The following is a 16,292-nucleotide window of genomic DNA, read 5'->3' as shown; positions in this document are numbered from 1 at the left end:
ACAACAGTATATTGTGTACTCATTAAAAATTACACAGACCTAGAAAAGAATTACATAGACTTATATATGTGATTTGGAAAGATACCTAGACAACACTTGTGGGTGATTAAAAACAGATGACAGGCTGCACGCGGTGGCTCACGCTTGTAATCCTAGCACTTTGGGAGGCCAAAGCAGGCAGATCACAAGGTCAGGAGATCAAGATCATCCTGGCCAATATGGTGAAACCCTGTCTCTACAAAATATAAAAAATTAGCCAGGCGTGGTGGCACGTGCCTGTAGTCCCAGCTACTCCGGAGGCTGAGACAGGGCAATCACTTGCACTCGGGAGGCGGAGGTTGCAGTGACCTGAGACCACACCGCACTCCAGCCTGGCAAAAGACCAAGACTCCGTCTCAAACAAAACAAAACAACAGATGACAAAGAAAAAAACACATATAGATTGTTCTTATTTAAAATTGTGTATGTATATATGCAAAGAGAAGTTTCTAGAAGGACAGTCACCCAAGTGTTAAGAGTGGTTACCTTTGGGTAAGTAAATTTGGAGTGATTATTGTCTTCTTGTATTTTTCTGCTTTTTAAATTTGACTGCTTTAAAAGAAGTATGTTTTATAAACCTTTTGTTAAATACCCAGGTACAGATTTAGAGAAGAAAGTTCCGTCCACTAGGAGTCAAAAGTCTTATCTTCTAGTGAATACCTGCTACCAACCAGCTGTGCAAGGGAGAAGGGGACCAGGGCCTCAATGCTCTGTGTTCTCCTCTTTAAAGTATGGCGGGAGTGGCCGGGCACAGTGGCTCACACCTGTAATCCCAGCACTTTGGGAGGCCAAAGCAGGCGGATCACGAGGTCAGGAGATCGAGACCATCCCGGCTAACACAGTGAAACCCCGTCTCTACTAAAAATACAAAAAAATTAGCCAGGCGTGGTGGCGGGCGCCTGTAGTCCCAGCTACTCGGGAGGCTGAGGCAGGAGAATGGCGTGAACCTGGGAGGCAGAGATTGCAGTGAGCCAGGATTGTGCCACTACACTCCAGCCTGGGCAACAGAGTGAGACTCTGTCTCAAAAAATAAACAAATAAATAAATAAATAAATAAATAAATAAAGTATGGCAGGAGTGGATGAGACCCAAGGTTTTCAAACGAAGTCCCAAGGCACCAGGGGAGTCTACCATTCAAATAAAACTAGAGCTGGAATCACCAGCTTTAGAAAATACAAAATAGGAATAGAAATATAAAACTAATTAAAATGAAATGTTAAAGATGTGAACTCTGGTCCTACTAGGAATTCTTAAACTTGTTTCATCTATATCTATAGTCAGGGATAGTCTCTTGTACTCACTAAGTGGAAGCACAGATCATGCAAGCTGACTTAACCACTTTAGTTGGTTCTTCAAAAAGACCTTTTCTCGACAATCGCTGATATTAGTTAATGTTCTGATAAACATCATAGCTGTAGTCCTATGTCTACATAACAAAACAACTTCAGAAGGAGCCAATTACAGAATAGTGATCATACATATTTCACTATATCCCATATACTGGTACAAAACTATACTATTAGAATTCAAAGTAGAATAATGAGTTTTTCCAATTCATTTTTAATAGACTACATTTTTTACAGCAGTTACAGGTTCACAGCAAAACTGAGCAGAAAATACAGAGTTCCCATGTAGCTCCAGCCCCAACACACACACAGCCCCCTGCCACTATCTGCATCCCCGACCAGAGTAGTACATTTGTTAAAATGGATAAACTTACATTAACACATCATCATCACCCTAGGTCCACAGCTTACTCCTGCGTTCATTCGTGGTGTTGTACATTCTGTGGGTTTTGAAAAATGTGTAATGGCATGTATCCACCATTATAGTATCACACAGAGTACGTTCACTTCCCTGAAAATTCTATATGCACATGCAGCCTATTCATTCCTCCTTCCTCCTCTCCTCTAACCCCTGACAATAACTGAGCTTTTCTACTGTCTCCATAGTTTTGCCTGTTCTAAAATGTCATATAGTTAGAAACATAAAATACATAGCTTTTCCAGATTGATTTCTTTTTGAGTCTCGCTCTGTCACCCAGGCTGGAGTGCAGTGGCGCAATCTCGGCTCACTGCAAACTCCGCCTCCCGGGTTCACGCCATTCTCCTGCCTCAGCCTCTCTGAGTAGCTGGGACTACAGGCGCCCGCCACCACGCCCGGCTAATTTTTTGTATTTTTAGTAGAGACGGGGTTTCACCGTGGTCTCGATCTCCTGACCTCATGATCCGCCCGCCTCGGCCTCCCAAAGTGCTGGGATTACAAGCGTGAGCCACCGCGCCCGGCCCAGATTGATTTCTTTCACTTAAGAATATGCATTTAAGCCAGGCACAGTGGCTCACACCTGTAATCCCAGCACTTCGGGAGGCCAAGGCGGGCGGATCACCTGAGGTCGGGAGCTCAAGACCAGCCTGACCAACATCGAGAAACCCCATCTCTACTAAAAATACAAAATTAGCTGGGCATGGTGGCACATGTCTGTAATCGTAGCTACTCAGGAGGCTGAGGCAAGAGAATTGCTTGAACCCAGGAAGCAGAGGTTGTGGTGAGCCAAGATCACACCATTGCACTCCAGCCTGGGCAACAAGAGTGAAACTCTGTCTCAAAAAAACAAAAAGAGAATATGAATTTAAGGCTCCTCCATGTCTTTTGATTGCTTGATAGCTCATTTTTTAGCCCTGAATAACACTCCATTGTCTGGATGTACCACCATTTATCCATTCACCTGCTGAGGGACATATTGGTTGTTTCCAGGTTCTGGTAATCATGAATAAAGCTGCTATAAACATCTGTGTGCAGGTTTTAGGTGGACATAAGATTTCAACTCATTTGGTGTTTTTGGTGTTTTGGAGTTTGCCAACTCATTTTTTAACAAATAAAAATATTTTACTTAATCAAAAACGTTGTAACACACAACTCTGTAAGTAACGCAGAGTTAAATCAAGGCAATTACATGAGGTGATCTTCAAGGATTGACATCCTGGCTTGCTGTAGCTTAAACCCTGCGGGGCATAGGTCCTTTTTGGATCTTTTTCTTTAACATACTCATTTGCTTCCTCCATTTCATCATCACCAGCACCTTAGGCTTCTATGCCTCAGTTGTTACGGTTATCTCCAATAGAATCCCCTATGGGGTACCATACTGATCTTGAGCTAGAAAAAGTGCCCCACTTATCATCTGCAGCAAGGGCAACTTCAAAAGCAGGCCTTAGGGCTCAACCTCAGGAGTCTGAGAAGAGAGAAGTACTCACAGGAAGAGTCAATGGAAACTGTCCTACTCATAATTCAAGCATATCCGTGTTCCCTGCATTACAGCTGCTTCTGAATATTGCTCAGAGGGGCATTCTTTTTTTTTTTCTGAGGGGAGACGGGGTCTTACTACATTGTCCATGTGATAGAGAGATGACATCATCCCTGCCTTCAGGAGAAGTATACAGATAGCCATCTTTGAGTGAGCATATGTATATGTTAGTTATAGATACTTGGATACAGAGCATATACATATGCTCACTCAAAGATGACTACATCAAATTCACAACATTGGGTCTATGGTCTTTTCAGTATCAATGAACAATAATGAATCTTCAGTGACAGATTCTTGCAAGGTGCTGTATTATGACATCTGCTCATTCCACATCCTATGACTTTTCAGAAATGTTAGAAACAGCCAAGAGCTAAGCAAAGTGTGCAGGAAAGTAGGAAGCCAAGAGCAACAGGCCTAGTCCACGATGAAACATTAGCCCATACACTGCCAGATATTTTCAAACTATGCCTTACAGAGAATGACTCACTTAAAAGTCTTGCATATACAGGTCTGCTTTTAGAAATAAGTTCCCATACCTTCAGCCTTTATCACAAACAAGATTTTTCACTGATTGTACATGAAAAGCACACCATACTTACCTCACTGGTGGCCAGGCAAATTAAACACGATAACGTGTGTGAAAGCACCATGCACAGCATCTAATACACTGCAGGAGCTCAAGAAATATTTGAATCTGGATCTGAAGCACCAGCTGGAATTCCCACATGTCTCGTTATAAGAATGGAAGGGGCCAGTTTACTCCAATTTCACATCTTAACACAGGCACAGATGCTCTTCCAGCAACAATAGCTTTAGAGATAGTGGTTTGTTTCTCTGTTGCACAGCTGAGGGAAGGCTAAGGGCTTTCCATACATTAGTGGCTAATTCTCACAACGATCCTCCAAGAGAGGTTTCACTATTCTCATTTTACACATAAAGGAACAGGAGTTAAAAGGAGTTAAGTACTTGCCCAAAGTCAGCTGGATCATCAGGAACCAAGACTCAAGGTCTATGCAATTCCCAAGTCCATGCACTATTACACCATATTATCTGGGGGACATAATAGAGCCTTAAAGTGTTCTAAGACCAACAGAAGCAAAACAAGTGAGCTCCAGTTTCCAGCTGGGATCTACAACCTCAGGCAACTGAAGCTCCCTAACCTCTATTTCCTCATACATTACAAAAAGAAAAAGAAGTTATCTTCCAACTCTAAGTTTGATGATTCCATCACTTTTTTCCTTTCTTTACTTTCTCTTTTTCCTCCTTCCTCTGATACCTCCTAATATGGTCCAAAATGTGTTGGATACATCTACATTTTTTAAAAGAAAAGAATCTAAAATTGCATGCAATTATAGCATTGATCTTCCAAACAGAGATTAGATAGGCATGGTTTCTTACGTACTTCAAGAGATCAATTTTTCAGTCAGCTAAAAAAAAAAAAAAAAAACCTGGTTCTCCTCAGTAATCAGTAGAACAGTACTGGCTTACATGGGATAGAGATACAGCAATATACCGCTTTTCAGAATTCAGGTTTCTGGTAACCCATCAGACAATCAGTTCTGGGGAGAAGGGACAGCCAAGAAATATTTCCCAAAAAGACTTTCCTAAATGCACACTCAATTTATAAAGCACAATAATATATTACAAGCTTTTCTCATTTTGCAATCTTATGATCAAAATTGAAAGCTAATTTCTAAGATAATCAATAAAGGACTATATTAGAGAAATAGAGAACATTTTCCATAATAACCTATCTCCTTCTCCACCACCACCACTCCGACAAAAACGGAAAATGAAAAAAAAAAAAAAGTTGGAATTCTCTTACTACCTTAAAAAAAGATGGTAATGGCCGGGCGCAGTGGCTCACGCCTGTAATCCCAGCACTTTGGGAGGCCAAGGCGGGTGGATCACCTGAGGTCGGGAGTTCGAGACCAGCCTGGCCAACATGGAGAAACCCCATCTCTACTAAAAATACAAAATTAGCCGGGCGTGGTGTCGGGCGCCTGTAATCCCAGCTACTCAGGAGGCTGAGGCAGGAGAATCACTTAAACGCAGGAGACGGAGGTTGCAGTGAGCCCAGATCATGCCATTGCACTCCAGGCTGGGTGAAAAGGGTGGGACTCCCTCTCAAAAAAAAAAAAAAAAAATGGTAAATATATAGAAACAGTAACCAACCACTTAGGAAGCCAAAAAATAAAATGGTTTTTAACTTCCAGATACTCACCCCCAGTCATGATCTATTAGTAATTCCTTACCCTCTTCTTCTTACCCAACCTGGGGTTGAGGTGGAGATCTAAAATCCTTTACAGATGTTCCATCTAATTTCCAGACAAAATTATTACCTGTTTCCACACCTGTGTCTCCTGAGTGTGTCACCTCGTTAGGTTCAATTATTCTTAAATTTCTCAGCTGAAAATCCTGGTGATTCGCCCTTAAGGAGAGAAAGAACAGGAAGTTGCAGACTTTGACCACAATAAACGTGGCAAGGCTCAGTTAGAGGGGGCATCGCTTAACCTAGCAGTTCTCTAACATGAGTCAGAAGAACTCTCACCCCCATTATCAGTGGCAGAATAAATAAAAGTTTGATGTAAAACTTGCAGGTGTAAAACATCCCCATTGCAGGTTAACCTTCTCAGTTGTAGCTTCCAGTTCATAAATTCTCATACCTCCTATTTAATTAGATTAAGAAGACTTATTTTCAATATGTTTTTTCCTTACACAAGTTCTATTTGATTTTTTTCACATCTGCCCGTTCTTTCTTTATGGTGTCCTATTGTTTCACTCTGGTTTCTATGCCTTCTCTTTGTGCCTTCATTATTGTAGGCCCTTATTTTGTAATTTCTCCCATACTTTCAAATAGATCTTGGGAGACTAACCCTCATGTTTGCTAGGTCTGCTGCCTTTCCCTCTTGGTGATTCATTCCTTCTGCGGTTTGTGATCTTTTATTAAGAGCTTATCTTCAATAGAGGCTATTTCTGAGAATGTGATGGGTCCTGGTTTGTACAAGCAGTTCTGTTATTGTTTGCTTCTAAGACTTTCACATTAATTTCTTAGCTAGAAGATTTACACACAAACTTCTTGTTCCCATACGGGGATAGTCTAATGCCCTGGACACCAGGCATGAGGGTCTGTATCTGCATCTGGTAACTTTCCCAGGCTCAGGTTACTAGCATACCATTCAGGCATTAGGTTCCCTCTACATTTTAGGCACTTGAGGATTTCTCTTTCTTTCAAGTTCATTCAGTCAACAAATATTTATTGAAAAATCTTCCATAATCCAGGCCCTATTCTGGACACAACAGTGAACAAAACAGACAAGATCTCTGACTTTAACAAATTAACATGGGGCTTCAAGGCAGGGGGATAGGGCAGAAGACAGGGAAGAGAAGGCAACAGACACAAAACAAGTACACAATATGTCAGGTAATAAGAACGTGTTTTGTGAAAAAAAAGTAAAGCAGAGCAAGGGGAAGAAAGCATCAAGGAGGTAAGGGGAAGGATTATTTCATGTGGGGTAGCCAGGGACAGCCTCTCTGGTAACAGACAACATTTTAACACAGACCTAAAAAGAGTGAGGAAGCAGGCCATGTGAACGGCTAGGGGAACAATGTTCCAGGAGAACAGCAAGTGCAAAGGCCATGAAGCAGGAGTATGTCTAGTTTACCTGAGGAAAAGCAAGAAGGTCAGCGCAGTGTGATTGTATCAGGGGACGGGGAGGTAAGTGGTTCAGAGACAATATCATAGAGGCACCAGGAGGCCTACTGTGGGGCCATAGAAAAGGTTTTGAATTTTACTCAGCTATGAACTCAAAGTTAATTAAGTTATAATTTAACTGCATTTTTACATGTTGGTAAAGACAGACAGGGACACATTAGCTCAGTCTACCACACGGCCAGAACCAGATAATCAGACAGCTTTACCAACGACTCTAGGCCTGCTTTCATATGGCTGTGACTTTAGTTTTACTGGACAGAATGGGATGTTCTTAACGAGGGTAAACATAATATTCTTTCATAAAAAAGTAAGACACCCCAATATGTCTTCTAAAATATAAATACAAATATCCTCAACAAAATACCAGCAAACTGAATCTAGAACAATATAAAAAGGATCATCATCGCCAAGTGGGTCTTATCCCAGGAATACAAGGTTGGCTCAATATATGAAAAATCAACTACTATAACAGGCCATATCAATAGAAAAAAGAACAAAAGCTACATGGTCTTCTCAACAAATGCTGAAAAAGCATAACAAAATCCAATGCCCCTTCAAGATAAAAGTACTCAGCAAACTAGAAGAAAAATTCCTCAACCTGACAAAAGTTATTACAAAACCTACAGCTAACATCATTCTTTTTTTACTTTTTTTTATTTTTTTGAGATGGAGTCTTGCTCTGTTGCCCAGGCTGGAGTGCAGTGGCACAATCTCGGCTCACTGCAAGCTCCGCCTCCCGGGTTCACGCCATTCTCCTGCCTCAGCCTCTCCGAGTAGCTGGGACTACAGGCGCCCGCCACCACGCCTGGCTAATTTTTTTGTATTTTTTGGTAGAGACTGGGTTTCACCGTGGTCTCGATCTCCTGACTTCGTGATCCGCCCGCCTCGGCCTCCCAAAGTGCTGGGATTACAAGCGTGAGCCACCGCGCCCGGCGCTAACATCATTCTTAATGCTGAAAGACTGAATGCTTTCCCCTATGATCTCAGGAACATGACAGGGATGTCTACTCTTGGCACTTCTATTCAACATTGTACCAGAAGTTCTATCTAGGGTAAGTAGGCAAGAAAATGAAACAAAAGGCATCCAGTTTAGAAAAGAAGTAAAACTATCTCTATTTGCAAATGACATAATCTTGAGTACAGAAAATCCTCAAGAATCCACAAACAAAATTAGAACTAATAACTGAGTTCATCAAGAATGCAGGATACAAAAATCAGTATTTTAAAAATCAATTTGACTTCTATATCCTTGCAATGAACAATTCAAAAATAAAATTAAGAAAAGTCCATTTACAATAATATCAAAAACAAAAAATAGTTAGAAATAAATTTAACAAAAGAAGTGTAAAATGTACACCATAAAAACTAAAAAAGACTCCTGAAAGTAACTGAATAAGACCTAAATAAACAACAGCTATTCCATGGTCATGGATTGGAAGGTTTACTACTGGTAAGATGGCAGTACTTCCCAAATTGATCTATGGACTCAATGCATTCCCTGCCAAAATTCTAGCTAGCTTGGAGGCTGAAACTGACAAGCAGATTCTAAAATTCATATGGAAATGCAAGGGACCCAGAATAGCCAAAACAATCTTGAAAAAGAACAAAATCTGGAAAAGAAATCTTCCATCCCAATTTCAAACCTACATACAAGACAGTGTGGTACTAGCATAAGAATGGACTTACAAATGAGTAAAACAGAATTAAGAGTCCAGAAATAAACCCTCACAACTGTCAACCAATTTTTGAGGATGCCAAGACCATTCAATGGGGAAGAAATTGTCTCTTCCACAAATGGTGCTGGGACAAGTGAATATCCACATGCAAAAGAATAAAGTTTCCAACATGGCAAAACTCCGTTTCTACAAAAAATACAAAAATTAGCCAGGCATGGTGGCATGCACCTGTAGTCCCAGCTACTCTGGAGGCTGAGGTGGGGTGGATCACTTGAGCCCTCGAGGTCAAGGCTGCAGTGAGCCATGATAGCACCACTGCACTCCAGCTTGGGTTACAGAGCAAGACCCTGCCTCAAAAAAAAAAAAAAAAAAGCCCAGGCACAATGACTCACATCTATAATCCCAGCACTTTGGGAGGCCAAGGCAGGCAGATTGCCTGAGTCCAAGGGTTCGAGACTAGCTTGGGCAACATGGCAAAACCCATCTCTACAAAATCTACAAAAATGAGCCTGGTTTGGTGGTGCACACCTGTGGTCCCAGCTACTTAGGAGGCTGAGGCAGGAGGATCGCTTAAGCCAGAGAGGTTGAGGCAGCAGTGAGCTGTGATCGCCCCACTGCAGTCTAGCCTTGGTGACACAGAGAGACCTTGCCTCAAAAAAAGAAAACTGAAGTTTGACCCACCTCATATCCTATTCAAAAATTAACACAAATGGGCCGGGCACGGTGGCTCACGCCTGTATTCCCAGCACTTTGGGAGGTCAAGGCGGGCAGATCACGAGGTCACAAGATCCAGACCATCCTGGCTAACACGGTGAAACCCCCGTCTCTACTAAAAATACAAAAAATTAGCCAGGCATGGTGGCGGGCACATGTAGTCCCAGCTACTCGGAAGGCTGAGGCAGGAGAATGGCGTGAACCCAGGAGGCGGAGCTTGCAGTGAGCTGAGATTGGGCCACTGCACTCCAGCCTGGGCGACAGTGTGAGAGAAAAGGAAAGAAAGAAAGGAAGAAAGGAAGGAAGGAAAGGAAGGAAAGATAAGAAAGGAAAGAAAGGAAGGGAGGGAGGGAGGAAGGAAAGAAAGACAGACAGACAGACAGAAAGAAAGAAAGAGAGAGAAAGAAAGAGGAAAAGAAAAGAGAGAGAAAGAAAGAAAAAAGAAAAGAAAGAAAAGGAAGAAAAGGAAGGAAAGAGAAAGAAAGAAAGAAAATTTAAAAAATTAACACAAATGGATCACAGGTATGAACGTAGGTGCTAAACTGTAAAACTCTTACGGCGCGACCATAAGTCTGCCTGACCTTGGATTAGGCAATGACTTCTTAAGACACAAATCAAAAGGAACAGCAACAAAAGAAAAAAGAGATACACTGGACTTAATCAGAATTTAAATGTTTGTGTTTCAAAGGATACCATCGAGAAAATGGATAACAACCCACAGAATGGGAGAAAATATCTGCAAATCTGTTGAGTCTAGTATCCAGAATATATAAAGAACTATTACAACTCAACAATAAAAAGACATATAACCCAATTTTAAATGGGCTAAGGATGTGAATAGACATTTCTCCAGCAAAAGTACACAAATGACCAAGAAGTACATGAAAAGAAGCTCATCATTGGTCATTAGGGAAACACAAATCGAAACCACAGTGTGATACCACTTCACACCCACTAGCAAGGTTATAATAAAAAAGATTGACAGTAACAAGTGCGGGTGAAGGTATAGAAAAAATTAGAACCCTCAAACATTCCTGATGAGAATGTAAAATGGTGTAATGGCTTTGAAAAACCATTCCTAGGTACGTAATCAAGAAAATTGAAAATATATATCCTTATAAAAAGTTGTACACAAATATTCACAGCTGCATTATTTGTAACAGCCAAACTGTAGGAACAACTCAAATGCCCAACTGATAAATGGATAAATAAAAGCATCTATCCATACAATGGAATGTTATTTGGCAATAAAAAGAAATCATGCCAGGCGCGGTGGCTCACGCCTGTAATCCCAGCACTTTGGGAGGCCGAGACAGGCAGATCATGAGGTCAAGAGATAGAGACCATACTGGCCAACATGGTGAAACCCCATCTCTACTGAAAATACAAAAATTAGCTGGGTGTGGTGGTGCACACCTGTAGTCCCAGCTACTCGGGAGGCTGAGGCAGGAGAATCACTTGAACCTGGGAAGTGGAGGCTGCAGTGAGCCAAGATTGTGCCACTGCACTCTAGCCTGGCAACAGAGCAAGACTCTGTCTAAGAAAGAAAGAAAAGAAAGAAAGAAAGAAAGAAAGAAAGAAAGAAAGAAAGAAAGAAAGAAAGAAAGAAAGAAAGAAAGAAAGAAAGAGAAAGAAAGAAGAAATCACACCTACGACATAGGTTAACCCTGAAAACATGCTAAGGGAAAAAGCCTAATACAAAAGACCACATAGTATATGATTCTATTCACATAAAATGTCCAGAATAGGCAAACCTGTAAAGACAGGAAGTAGACATGCAGCGTTAGTGGTTGCCAAGGGCTGAGGTGAGGAGTGACTGATTATGGGTAACAGGATTTCTTTTGGGGATGAAGAAAATGTTCTAAAATGATTGTGATGATAGTTGTACAACTCTGTGACTATACTAATAACTTGAACTGTACATTTTAACAGATAGATGAATTGTATATAAGTGAATTATATCTCAATAAGGCCGTTATAAATTTTATAACATCTCTTTCTTGTGGACAGGGATACAAGTCAGATTCTCATCCAATTTCCCATTACTTCATACATAAGTTTCTAAGATGGTAAGTAACTGATCCCAATGACTGGTTCAGACACATGACTACAGAGGTGGACGGTTATCTTTTTTTTAGAGACAGGGTCTTGCTGTGTCACTCAGGCTGGAGTGCAGTGGCACAATCTTAGCCTACTGCAGCCTCAAACTCCTGAGCTCAAGCAATTCTTCTGCCTCAATCTCCCAAAGACCTAGGACTACAGGTATGTGCCATCATACCAACCTGATTTTTTTTTTTAATAATTTTCTGAAGAGACAGGATCTCACCACATTGCCCAGTCTGGTCTCAAACTCCTGGCCTCAAGTGATCCTCCCACCTCAGCCTCCCAAAGTGCTGGGACTATAGGTGTGAGCCACCATGCCTAGCCAAGGTTATCTTATGGTAATCCTATTCATTCATTTTACAGAAGAAAAAAACAAAGATAACTTACCATAGGCCATATAACTCGGTAGCTACAAAGCCAAGACCAGAAACTAGGTCTGACAGGTGAGCTCAAACTCTCTATGTGAGCATCAACACCTCCACCTTTCTGTCAGGATCATAGGAGCTACGAAGCAGCTCAATACTACAGCTGCTCTGCTCTTGTCATATCCTGGTCTCCATAGAGTCCAAGATCTATCCACCTTTCACTTGTTTGGACAGATAAAATTCTTAAGTTCTCTGTCAAAGCACAATTATCGTTAAATATTAAGAGCTAGAAGAATATACCTCAGGGACTATCCAACTCAATTCCCTCCTCTAAACCAGGAAACCAAGAAACAAAGATCAAATGACTAGCTCAAGGCCTTACAGCTAACTGCTGACAGAGCTAGAACCAGCGTTCCGGCCTCCCAACTTCCAGCTCAGTGCTCCTACCCTTTCCAGAACTTCTTTGATCTACACCTTCTCAACTTCATGATGAGCCACAAAGTGGGTAAGGGGCAAGAAGCATGCAGAGCACTTTCAATCTTTGTATAAGATGGTTATGGCAGCACTAGAAAAGGCCTTCTCCCTCTTTTTCCAAGAAATGCTGGCAGGGGCCGGGCGCGGTGGCTCACGCTTGTAATCCCAGCACTTTGGGAGGCCGAGGCGGGCGGATCACAAGGTCAGGAGATCGAGACCACGGTGAAACCCCGTCTCTACTAAAAAATACAAAAAATTAGCCAGGCGTGGTGGCGGGCGCCTGTAGTCCCAGCTACTCGGAGAGGCTGAGGCAGGAGAATGGCGTGCACCCGGGAGGCGAAGCTTGCAGTGAGCCAAGATTGCGCCACTGCACTCCAGCCTGGGCGACAGAGCAAGACTCCGTCTCAAAAAAAAAAAAAAGAAATACTGGCAGGGTTCTGAATACCTCAACCCTCTGCAACCCCCATTTCATGGGAATCACACATGTATAGTGTTCAGCATGGGGCAAAACAAGGAACGAGATGCTCAATCACACCTAGTGGATGAGACAAGGGTAAACTGGAACAAGTTCTAAGGTTGGGAAATAAGCAATGTTGACTTTGCCTACCCAGAATCCATCCCTCCTTTTGATGGGAACCTTGGTTTTCCTTTTGAGAATGTACCCTCTCCATTTCAGCCCAAGAGGGTTCAAAGGAGTCTTATCCACACACCTATCAGGTTCTGGGACCCAAAGCAGGTCAATCCCTCCCTCTGGCCATAATGATTGGTTCACATACGAACATGAGAATTAAGGCTGCCCAGTGAGAATCAGATCAGGGACTTCTGCTCCATTAGGAAGGAGGGCTCAACTTCTCTGCTGGGGCTGTCAGCCTAGAACTGTCATAACCTGCCATAAGGAGAAAGTCTGCCTGAGAATGAAGCCGATACTGAATGAATTAGAGCCAAGAGATGAAAAAGAGAACCCAACTCTGAAGCCAATGTTGGTGGTGCTCCTGGATTCAGCCACACTAGAAGCCAGCTCCACCCCATTTTGGCTAAATCAATTTGAGTTCAGTTTCCATTACCGAAACTGAAAGAAGTGCTCACTTTTACAACGAATGGCACTCAAATTCTACCAGTAGGGGAGGTGCCTGTGGAAAATGGCCCCTCCTCTCTCAGCCTTTCACTGGACTTTCCTTTGAGGTAAAAAAGACTCTACCAGCTGGTGTAGAAAAGACTCTTCTGCTCCTAAAAGGCTGTGAGTCTATAAACCTAGCACAGATCACCCTGGCCCCCAAAGGCCACCTGAGGCCTACAGCCTAATTCATCATTATCCACTTGCCTGACTCCATTTCCAGCACTTCACTTACAGGAAGCTCCTTCCAGATGGAAGTTCTCCACCCCTCCCACATGCTTCCACAGGGTGGGTCTGGTTTTCTGCTCACCTTAACAAGCTGTGGCAAGGGCAAATCCAGGTCAAGGTAGGTTTCGGACCCCCCTACTTACAAACACAAGCAGGAGCCATGGTCTGTGTTCAGCAAGAAAGCCTGGCCATGCTGCAAAGTGAGTGCATTCATGTCTAAGTGGTTAGCAGGTGGGTGACCCCTTGGGGATGGCCAGGGAGTCTGGCCTGTGGCCTCCATGAACTCTGAACACCTCTCTCTGTCTCCCACTTTGTCAGAGGCTCTGATAAGTACATCCTGGTTATGGGAGGGGAATAAACTAAAACATGTTTAACTTGAGGCCGGGAAATTATCCTTCTCACCTTCCTGTGACCAAGGAGAGCCCAGGACAGGCTACTGGGGGGATTTTCCTGGAGGTTATACCAAAATATTCCCTTACACAGCCTCTGAAACCTTTTGGGTGGGGAGGGGCCCGCGACCGTCTATCCTTGCGGCGGTGACAGATCAATAGAGCGAATTGTAGGAGTCAGTATTGTCGAGATTGTAACTTCAGGTTTAGATTCCTGGGTAACAGGAGCGAGGGCAGAGGCTCGCCCACCTCCCCGGGCACGAGGAGGGGCCAGGAGGGGCCAACTTCCTCCAAGAGCAGGGCCTTCCCGCTGGCCGGGAACTGTGACGGCCGCCGCCCCCTCGGGCCGAGTGCTGCAGTTCCGCGGGCACATGCGTTCAGGAACCGGGCTCGGGCCGCCCCCGTGCCCACCAACCCGCCAGAAACGAACCGGATCTCGCCCGACTTCATGGACCCCCTCCCCCTGCTCCTGTTCCGGGGCTCCGGCGAGCGCGGCCCTCGCCACACTGCGGCGGGCCAGGCTCCTCACCCGCGCGTCCCTGCCCGCCGAGGTGCAATGTGAGCGGCCGCGCAGTGAGAGCTGCACGCTGCCCGGACGCCGGCTCCCGGCGGAGTGCCCTCACCTTACTCGCGGTGGCTTTCTGGAGGCTGCCATTCGGCGGTGACGTGCCCCAGCCCACGTCAGGGGAGCGCAGACCAGCTGATTACCCGCTGAAGGGCCGGCGCGAGGGAGGCGCGAGAGCGGCGGGCGGGCTAGCGCCGGGTCGGCCACGCCCTCGCCTGTGGCGTGCCCTGGCGTCGCGGCCTCGCCCACACGAAGGCCCCGCCCACACGCCTGGAGCTGGGGTTCGCGGCCGCAGCGCTTGCGGCCCAGAGCCGGGCCTGTTCTTCCGCACCAGGCCGCGTTGCCTCTCCCTGCAGCGTGCGGGGAAAGGACGCAGTGCTGCTGAGCGTCTTCATTTTTGTTCGTTTTTCTCGTCATTCCTCAAAGAGGAAAAAGGGCTTTGCCGAATAAAGGGGCTACTGTCCCAGGGATTTTCCGGCTTAATTTAGGAGGGCTGAGAAGAGAGGGACGTGGCAGGCTCTGGAAGAACCTCGACAGGGTCTTCGAGGCTTTGGAACAGGGTCTCAAGCTTTAGAAATGTCCCCAAAAGTATGTCCCCAGACAGCTTCAAAATCCAGCTCTCCGCTCCGCTTGGATAGTAAATAGCCCCTTCAAACTTAACGTCCAAACGGAACTCCTGGAACTCCCAGTGCACCGAAGCAAAACAAAAACGTTCTCCACCAGTCTTCTTTGCCATCTCAATCAATGGCTACTCCATTCTTAAGGGACAAAAATTTAGGAATCCTCCCTGCCGCTTCTCTTTCACACCCCACATCTAATCTGCCAGCAAAATCTCGTTGGCCCTGCCTCCAAAATAGACCCCTAATCTGGCCATGTCACACCACCTCCACCTGCTACCCTCTGATGTGCATCAGAGGGTTGTACCACCCCACCCGTGTGGTTACAGCAGCCCCCCAAATATCCCCCCACCACCCCGCACCTGCACAGTCCAGCCTGAACAAAGCCACCAGACCAGTCCTTTGAAGCGTGAGACCAGGTCACTTCTCTGCTCAGCACTTTCCATTAATTCCTTGTTTCACTCAGGATAAAAGCTCCATTTGATCTACCCCAACCACATTTCCTCCGGTTCTCACCTTGCTCACTCTTCTTCAGCTGAAATGGCGTCCTGGCTGTCCTTGAAAAAGCAGGGCACACTCATGCCCCAGGGCTTTTGGACTTGCTCATCCCCCAAATATTGAGGCACCCTTCCTCATTTTCCTTCAAGTCTTTGTTCAAGTATCACCTACCCTGACCATCCTATTTAAACTTGTAAATCCTTCCAATATTCCTAATTCGTTTTTTCCATAGCACATCACCTTTTAACAGGATTCTTTAAATGTACTTATGTGTACTGTATTCTTCCCCCTCTCCTGCCACCACCCACACACACAACATAACCATCAGTGCAGATTGTTTCTGTTTTGTTTAATGATGAACGATATCTAACATGTCATCAGTTCTCATATATTTTCTGCAGAAATGAATGTTTCAGAATGTGCACTCCTCAAAAGCAGGGATAGTGGCTCTCTTGTTCATTGTTATATCGCTGGTGCTTAGAACAACACCT

At 44.3% G+C, this 16,292-nt stretch overlaps 1 protein-coding gene across 5 annotated transcripts in view; it reads right to left on the bottom strand.

The window, feature by feature from the left end:
- The window catches only part of XPNPEP1 (X-prolyl aminopeptidase 1), a 58,550-nt gene extending 43,666 nt beyond the window's left edge, over nt 1–14,884 (bottom strand). For 2 of the 5 annotated variants that reach the window (XM_032178216.2, XM_032178226.2), the window contains exons 1-2: nt 14,745–14,884; nt 5,686–5,774 (exon numbers count right to left, since the gene is read on the bottom strand). In XM_032178216.2, coding sequence (XP_032034107.1) covers nt 5,686–5,774; nt 14,745–14,776 — 121 coding nt within the window. In that variant the 5' untranslated portion in view covers nt 14,777–14,884. Of the gene's footprint in view, nt 1–5,685; nt 5,775–13,814; nt 13,901–14,134; nt 14,158–14,650; nt 14,708–14,744 lie in introns of those variants that run through there. The other 3 variants (XM_032178246.2, XM_058436039.1, XM_058436035.1) reach the window with 3 other exon arrangements.
- Between the last annotated feature and the right edge of the window lie 1,408 nt (nt 14,885–16,292).

The sequence above is a fragment of the Hylobates moloch genome, unplaced genomic scaffold, assembly GCF_009828535.3.
Source record: "Hylobates moloch isolate HMO894 unplaced genomic scaffold, HMol_V3 SCAFFOLD_3, whole genome shotgun sequence".
NCBI classification, from domain to species: Eukaryota; Metazoa; Chordata; class Mammalia; order Primates; family Hylobatidae; genus Hylobates; species Hylobates moloch.
The sequence above is the reverse complement of the archived record's forward strand: the minus strand, read 5'-3'. Positions and strand labels throughout refer to the sequence as shown.